General features: G+C 37.6%; 1 protein-coding gene across 2 annotated transcripts in view; it reads left to right on the top strand.

Annotated features, from left to right (window-relative positions):
- Positions 1-9,068, top strand: part of LNPEP (leucyl and cystinyl aminopeptidase) — a 91,482-nt gene that overhangs the window by 1,856 nt on the left and 80,558 nt on the right. Inside the window, exon 1 of one of the 2 annotated variants that reach the window (XM_023749756.1) lies at positions 348-362. The exons of the other annotated variant lie outside the window; for it this stretch is intronic. Within the exon in view, the coding sequence (XP_023605524.1) occupies positions 353-362 (10 nt within the window). The 5' untranslated portion in view covers positions 348-352. Of the gene's footprint in view, positions 1-347; positions 363-9,068 lie in introns of those variants that run through there. 2 annotated transcript variants of the gene reach the window in all.

The raw sequence follows: 9,068 nt of genomic DNA, 5'->3' as shown, positions 1-9,068 counted from the left end.
GCAGATTTCCCGATAAAGGGTCCTTAACACCGAGGGACCGTCAGCGCGACATCGCTGTGACTTCCGAGGGGGGAGTCAGGGGGGGCCTGCAGGATGCCTTACCGGCTGCCACGGCCCGCCCCTGACGGGAGGGAGAGAATAAACCCCACCCCAATGTAGAGGATGGCTTTTGTGTGGAACACAAGTGCCAGAGTCACAATGGAAGGGTGAGATGGCTAACCTTTTTTGCGACGTCGAGTATATGGATTCTATTTGGGGATAGAAAGTAGGAAAACTGCCAGTAAGGGGTAATTTACTCTTAAGTTAGAGAAAATTCATTCTCTAGTTGACCTGTGTCTTCCTGCCGTGGTGGATGACTTCAGGTAGATGGTTTGTCATATGATTAGAAGCCCAAGTCTACCCCCCTGTTTGGGTGGGTCGTTTGTCACCCAAAAGACGGACATGGTTCACTAAATCTCCCAACCCTCACCCTGACTTTGTTGTATGTTGGGATTCATTCACGGGCCTGCGAACTACGTAATGGTCTTCTCCCTGTCCCTAGTTCAGGATGCTTTATTCTGCTGCCATCTTTCTGTCTGTACTGTTGAATCAGGTTTAACGATGACCACTTTAATTCTGAATCTTCTCATTCAGGTTCGATTTGTAATCATGAAGGCTCTAAGAAGAGTCTAGGAAAGTTACTAAAGCAATTAAGATTTGAACAGAAAGGGGCCTTAACGATCATCTAAGTACTTTGGGTTAAATATGTTTAATATAAATCATTAAATCCTTTCAAATGATTATTTCAAGGCCTTTGTTCTAGTTGAATGCTTGGAGCTTCCATCTTTGTAGGATTTTGAATGTGAAATTTCATTTAACGAAAAAAAAAATCCCTACAAGGCTGAGTCATCATTTGGTCAAGATCATTGCTAGCTGATTGGGTGAACCTGTGTCTACAGAAATAAAGTACATTTTCAAGTCTTAAAAATTGGGGCCTTTTCTCCCCTCTTAGAACAGGCTCCCCTACATACGAATATTTAGGAATTGCCACATTTGGGAAGGAAGTGGAAAACAAAAAAGAAACAATCCTTCAACTTTCATGTGAAAAATTGGATTTCTGATCTTTTCCTCTCAGATTTTGAAAGTATGTGTTGGAGATAGTTTGGCAATGCATCATTTTACATAATGTTTTAATCACTCCTTGGAGCCTTATCTAGCATTCTTTAACAAGGAGAATAGAAACTACAATGTCTAAAGTCAACATGAAATTAGCTTTTTAGGTTTAAGGTGGACTGTTTTTTTATTTCAGAACTTTTGAAGGATAGCTGTAGAATTTTCTAGTGTCTTCAAACAGGACATCTTTATACTTAATCCTTTTGAGTACAAAGCATACGTTCATTTAATTCTTCTGCCATAGACCTGGGCGTTCTGATACAGAGTATTTCATTATCCATAGAATTTATGATTGCAGGAATTATTAAGCTTGGTATTAACTCTTGTAACAAATTCATGCTGTTTTAATAAAACGGTCACCACTTACACTTTCTCATAGATCCCGGTATATGGAAAGAATCGTGAGAACTTAACAAAGACAGTTTTAGTAATTCAGGACAACATATCCTTCAGTTAAAATCTTGTCAATGGTTTCACCACCCTCTGACCTATAAATTGTAAAGGAGGCAAGTTTAGTTTCTGTTTTGTCATTCTGGCTTTCAGTACTCATCTATTCCAGTAGGGCTTTCTGTATTTTCCCTGTTAAAACTTGCTGCTGGTATGGTTCATTTTTCTTGATCCCTGCTCTCTGCCTGCTGCTGATCATGTGAACATCCTATGTTAACCTGTCCAGGTAAGACTGCCGGAACCCATTTAATATGCACATTTCCAGAAAAGACTTATACAGAGGGACCTTAGTGCCAGGCATTCCCATTTGGCTCAGGTCTTGCCCTTGGGAGGAACTACTGACTCTTATGCCCAAGACTGGATATCCATTCTGGCTTTGGATCTTTGGTGACTTTTTTTGTGAGGAGAGAGATGTGCTAGACCAACACTCAAGATTGTTTTAACAGTAATTATTATGTCCTGTTAGGCAGGTAGAGGTGAAACTACTAGGAAGTAGTGATTTATATTTTACCATAACAAACAAACAAACAAAAGTGATGTGATAGGGCAAGTAGTTACTTGATGACTATCCAGCTTTATTTGTCCTCATGTGCTTGTAGGGTTGGGGTATTTCAGGGCAACTTAAATTCTTGTTAAAGTAATGTAAATGCCAGGATTCAACCCCAGAATCTGATTGAGGAGGTCTGAGGTGTTGGGCCTAGGAATCTGTGACTTCATTTTGAGGATGTTAGAAGTATTCACCAGAAGGGAGCAAATTCAGAATTTGGAGGCATATTGACAGAGAAGGACTTCTTGGCCTGCATGTGCCGTGTGTGTGTGTGTGTGTGTGTGTGTGTTTCCCCCTGTGCTTTCTAAGCCTGAAGGAAATCTAGAGGATAAAAAAGCATTGATATTTTGAAGCCCCAGAACTGAAAACATAACAGTTTGTCATTTTTTTCATATGAACGAAGCCCCCAGAAATCACTGTAGTACTTCCAGTATAACCTGGTACATAATCAAACAGGGGACTTTCCTGTCTTACAAAATTATTTTTGTCGTGCTTTTTTTAAATTGCAGTCCAATTGGAAGTATTTCCCAACTTCCAAAATGAGAAGTCTGTACAAGTTAGATATTCATGGATTGTAAAGCAGTATAAAATTGTGATTTCATCTTTTCATGTTATAAATAATAATTGTCCTACGGTATACATTTTAAAACATTTTTAGCATCATCTATCAAAAATGTGAACTTACCACATTTTGTTTATATATTTTTTCTTTTTTTCTATGATAAATTACCACATTGAGAGAAAACCCTTAAGAAATGGAAAATCTGAGTGTTTTTAGTCTGTGATGGAATATAAGTTAAATTCTGTTTTTAATCTACCTGTCTTAAGTTTTTATTTTAGTAAAGGGAAATAGGAGCTATTTAGGAATTGAGTGTTAACATCATTTAATAGTCTGAGGTTGAGGTTGTAACAACCTCCAAAACAAGAGTGTCTTGAGACAAGATAAACAACATATTTTACATGCAATTAAAACCAATGATCATCATTTATCTGTAGATGATCCTTGAGAACTCAGCCTGAAAGCTATATAACCAGTAAGATTGGTTATGAAGAAATCATCATATAGAAAATAAGCAAGGGGTGATTTCCTTCTCAGTAATTCAGATGCTATTTTTCGAAAGCCCATTACAAGTAGATTTTCTGTTAGGCACAGTTTTAAAAACCCCACAAATCTGTCAATAGATAATGCAAACCTAAATGAGAGAAATGAAATGGAAGAATCTAATTTTGTTTTCATGCTAATATAAAAATACAGAAGTAAAGAAGCAATAAAACTTCAAGAAAGTTTTCTAATTATGAAATAAATGTACAGGGTTGTCTTTATAACCTGTTCATATAACATCTGTCACCAGTAATTTCACATTTCTACTATGAATACTCCTGTTAAAAAACAGTAGTATTTTGACCCTTTCCATGAAAGTGTTAGGAAATCCCAGAAGTTGGGATGGAGCTAGGTTTGACCCCTGGTTCGTGGTAGTTGACATGAGGACGGACGGCAGTGCAACCGTATTCTGTAAATTTGTTACCCAATGTCTTGAAAACTGCAGGAGGTTGGAGGTGACAATAATACTACTAAGCCTTTCCATAATACTAGGGGGACAACTAGAGAAAGTCTTTTTTTTTTTTTTTTTTACATTTGAATCCATAGATATGCATATAGCCTGATACATAATACAGATAAATGATAATATGAGTGTTCACAAAAAACAGGATTGGGAATGGAGGGAAATTTAGGAGCCCTTTTGATGGTACAGTTCCTTGTATATCTAGTGGCCTTTGTAGAGAAGGCTGCTCATTGTCCTAGTGTTTCTGTACAGTGAATGTGACAATAAGAGTTCCTGTGTCAATAGAAGAGTGGTTAGGATTCCCCTGTAACCTGATTCATTATTGGAATCCATTTGTGATTGTCCTGGGAGTTCCTTAGGACTTCAGCTGTAAAGATCTTTTGGGAAAATTGGGACTTAAAAGAATTAATGATGAAGATGAAAGCAATGTTGAGATTTAAGGTGAAGGAGGAAACTGATGGTCAGAGATTTTCAAAATGGTCATACTTTGAACCTTGCAAATCTTTTGTTCAGAAATGAGCCTGGTTTGGGGAGCATGATACTGTAGTGTGAGGTTGAAAGACAGAATTAGAGTTGGAAGGGGGCAGTAGGTGAATCTGGTCAGACAAAAGAAATTGAGGGGTGAGGGAGATAAATGAGTTAAGATTGGCATTTGGAGGCCGTAGAAGGAAATAGAAAATATTTGCCATGAGTTTAAACGTACGATGTACTTCTATTTTTCATAGTCAGAAAAGTTATAGTCACTTGTAAGGTAGGACTGTTCATTTTCATGAAAGTTTTAGATTTCAAGAAAAAAAATTTAGAGGACTGTAGAGCCACTGGCCTTGTGGAACCTTCCTGATAGCAGTCATAGTTCTTTATTGCCTGGTTTTACCTCACTTTTCTATACTGATGCTTATGGTTGAACAATGAGCCAATTAACTTTTTAAAATTCCAACCTCAGCATCTAAAGCAGTCCATTTGCCAAGTAAAGAAAATTCAGGCTCCCCAGGGAGTTTGGAAACAGTGGAGAATCAAGTTCAACTGTAGAAGATCCTTTGAAGTTCTTTTCTGTTTAGAGTATTTTTCTTAATGAAGGTCTTCCTGGTCATTCCTTCCATGTATTTAAGAATGCAGTCACCAAAACATAACTCAAGCCACTTGTCAGGATTTCTGTAGGTTGGGGGGCTGGATGGTCCAAAGTCTTCTCCAGTCCCCCTGTGCTTTTGAGGGAGGCCAAGCCAGTGATCTGGAACGAAGGGAGTGAAAGACTTCCTGATGTTTCTGTGAGGAGAACTTCATAAGCTGTGAGAACAGGAAAATGGGAAGTGCAATGAGAGAATTGTTCTCTGTGGTTGGGTGTGCTCCTTTTCTTCCTGGATCTCACAGCGATGATGACCAGGACTATGTGGCAATGTTTCCCAGACAGCTATTTTAGGTGTCATAGAGGAAGTTCTGGTGGGCAAGGAGGCCTTGGGCCATAGTATTTCTCACAGCTGAAACTGTTATTTATTCCCCCCCCCCCATACTCGTATTTCTTTCTTTATTATTTTTTTTAATTGTTTTATTGCTTAAAGTATTACAAAGAGTATTATATATGTCTCCTTTTGTTTCTCCCCTTTACCTTCCCCTAGCCTCCCATACCCCCCAGTGTCTTGTGTCCATTGGTTATGCTTATATGCATGCATACAAGTCCTTCGGTTGATCTCTTACCCACCCCCCCTGAAACTGTTATTTTTTTAAAATATATTTTTATTGATTTCAGAGAGGAAGGGAGAGGGAGAGATAGAAACATCAATGATGAGAGAGAATCATTGATTGGCTGCCTCCTGCACGCCCCCTACTGGGGATCGAGCCCGCAACACAGGTATGTGCCCTTGACCCGAATCGAACCTGGAACCTTTCAGTTCATAGGCCAACGCTCTATCCACTGAGCCAAACCAAACCGGTTAGGGCAACTGTTATTTTTATAAGATTTAAAACAGTTGTTAGAATATTCATTAACTCAACAGCATTGTATCATCTCAAGATTCTCTTTAGAGGAAAAATGCATGGAGATTAGTGGGAGTGATTGAGTAGAGTAAATGTTTTAAAAGATCTTTCTTTAAGTTGTTTTTGGTCATGTGATTTGAAAATAGAAAGTAGTGTAGTACTTGTCTAGTTTCTTCTTCTCCTGTAATTGTTGAAAGGACCTCAATGGTTTAGTAAGAGAGGCTGCTGTGGACCTTGGGGCTTGATGGGAGAAACTAGTGTGTCTTAGGTTTATCAAGATTATGTCCATGAGTTAGGGATGGTTCCCCCTTATATGTATTAGCAGTAGTTTTTCTGCTTTCAAAACTAAATTCTAATTCCTAACTCTTTGGGCCACTGGCATTGTCCTTGGCAGTATCTAGATTGGGTGGCCTGATTAAGAAAACAACTCAGAGCACAGGGTACTGGGTGTTAAGGGGAATAAGAAATGCATTGCTCTTTAAAACAGCAACCTCACTGCCATCTGCATCAATCCAAGCTCCAGTTGGAGGAAGCACACAGAGAAATGATTGAATGTAGAAAAGAGGGTCTAGTCTGACGTGTGGTTTAGATAATAAATATAGCGTGTTGAGTTAGACAGAAATAAGCACACATTCACTAAAGTGTAGCTACCTTTGTTCGAGTGCAGTTGGGTACATAGTTCTGTTTTAATTAATTGCCAATTTGGGAAATGCCGTAGAGCAGTGGTTCTCAACCTTGGCTGCACATTAGAATCACCTGGGAATCTTTTTAAAATCCTGATTTCTGGGCCTCTGGATTTTAAAAAGATTCCCAGGTAATTCTAATGTGCAGCCAAGGTTGAGAACCACTGCTGAAGAGAGAAAGATTGGAAGAAATCATGCATAGAAACTTTTCTTGACAGATAGTCGAATGACAGTGGTGATTGATAGAAAAAAATGTGGTTATAGTCCCAGACTTTTGGATAATCATCACTATTTTTTTAAATGGGTTAATGATAAACTGACCCTTAGTAAGTTGTAAATTGATGGCAAAGTTTTTGCTATAGAGATTTAATACTATCATTTACTTGTGTTTTATCAGTTTGATGAGATCAAGTCTAACAAATATATTCACCAATTGAAGTACTTTCTAACTCATAGCATTCTGTATACATTGAAGGGTTCTTATAAATGTCTTTCAATGATATACATTCTCTACTAAATCACTTATAGGTATTCATTAAACCTAATGCCATTTTCATTTTAAATAAGGTATTACGGTAGATTGAGATTATTTTGAAACTATATCTAGATAGTGGATGGAATTAAAAATAAACTTTTTAACTAGTTCTTTAAAAGGTATTTGCCTGAGAGATTAGTGAGCATAAATATTTAGGCATCATTGACAATTTCTTTTTTTTTTTTTTGTTATTTTTTTTGTTATTTTTTTTGTTATTTTTTTTTATTTTTTTTTTATTTTTCGCTAAAAGTATTACAAAGGGTATTACATAAGTGTCCTTTTTTCCCCCCCGCCCTTGACAAGCCCCTGCCCTCCCTTACCCCCCAGTGTCTTATGTCCATTAGATATGGTTATATGGATGCATACAAGTCCTTCGGTTGATCTCTTACTCCCCTCCCTCCTGTCCCCCAACCCTCCCTGGCCTTCCCACTGCAGTCCGACAATCAGTTTGAGGCAGCTCTGCCACTGTATTTATTATTGTTCAAAAGTTTGTAATGGTCTTAATTATCCATGAAAGAGTGAGATCATGTGGTATTTTTCCTTCATTGACTGGCTTGTTTCACTTAGCATAATGCTCTCCAGTTCCATCCATGCTGTTGCAAATGGTAAGAGTTCCTTCTTTTTAACAGCAGCATAGTATTCCATCGTGTAGATGTACCACAGTTTTCTAATCCATTCATCTACTGATGGGCACTTAGGCTGTTTCCAGATCTTAGCTATGGTGAATTGTGCTGCTATGAACATCTGGGTGCATATATCCTTTCTGATTGGTGTTTCTGGTTTCTTGGGATATATTCCTAGAAGTGGGATCACAGGGTCAAATGGGAGTTCCATTTCCAATTTTTTGAGGAACCTCCATACTGCCTTCCATAGTGGCTGCACCAGTCTGCATTCCCACCAGCAGTGCACAAGTGTTCCTTTTTCTCCACATCCTCTCCAGCACTTGTCGTTTGTTGATTTGTTGATGATGGCCATTCTGACAGGTGTGAGATGGTACCTCATTGTTGTTTTGATTTGCATCTCTCGGATGATTAGTGACTTAACATCATTGACAATTTCAAATAAACTTTTTAACTAGTTCTTTAAAAGGTATTTGCCTGAGAGATTAGTGAGCATAAATATTTAGGCATCATTGACAATTTCAATTGCTTTTTTTTTTTTTTAATATATTTTATTGATTTTTTACAGAGAGGAAGGGAGAGGGATAGAGAGTTAGAAACATCGATGAGAGAGAAACATCGATCAGCTGCCCCCTGCACACTCCCCACTGGGGATGTGCCCGCAACCAAGGTACATGCCCTTGACCGGAATCGAACCCGGGACCCTTGAGTCCGCAGGCCGACGTTCTATCTGCTGAGCCAAACCGGTCAGGGCTCAATTGCTTTTTATAGCTAAATCTTTCTAAGCGGTACCATCAGGATTGTCAAGGACTATGGGACCTATGTTATGATGATTTTTAAAAATATTATAAACAAGTTTGATATAAATATTAGGGTTTTGTAATTTATCCTGGGAAAAGCAAAGAAAATGGAAAATTAAGCTCAAATAATTTTATTTTGCCCATGAGGCTATTGGCTAACTTTTAAGTGAAAAAAATGGCATATCTGATCATTTTCATAATGATAAATATAAGGATAAAGGAAGCAAATGCTCTTAGTATTCTTTACTGTTTGGCTGTATTCTTTAGTCCATGGAATATTATGTTCCACTTGTTAACTTGATGCTTTTTAAGTACCCTCTAGCCAGAAATTTAACTAGTGTATTTTTTTTCTGTGGAATCTATAATGGTTTTGAATGCCGACTGTAGAAATAAATGGTAGTTATTAGAACTTTGTCCATTGTTGTAAATTTTATCCTTCTTTTGATTCTATATTAATTCGATTGTGGATAACAACCAGAGAAAAGAAATGCAGAAATATGTATTTATTGGGATATATTGTACAAAAATTTTTTTTGAAAAGGAATGCCTTGGGCTCAGTTCTGTTTTATTGAAATCAGATAATAATGGGGTTTAAGTCTACTTAATTCTGTTTTTTTCTTCTTTTCCTCATTTTTGTTTTTAGTTTCTTCCTTTTTAAACCATGCTAATAGTTTTTCTTTAGCTCTTATTTTTTTATCACCACGAGTAAACATAGAACAAACCAAAATTAGTTTTCATGTCTCCTTGC

The sequence above is a fragment of the Myotis lucifugus genome, unplaced genomic scaffold, assembly GCF_000147115.1.
Source record: "Myotis lucifugus unplaced genomic scaffold, Myoluc2.0 scaffold_0, whole genome shotgun sequence".
NCBI lineage: Eukaryota > Metazoa > Chordata > Mammalia > Chiroptera > Vespertilionidae > Myotis > Myotis lucifugus.
The sequence above is the reverse complement of the archived record's forward strand: the minus strand, read 5'-3'. Positions and strand labels throughout refer to the sequence as shown.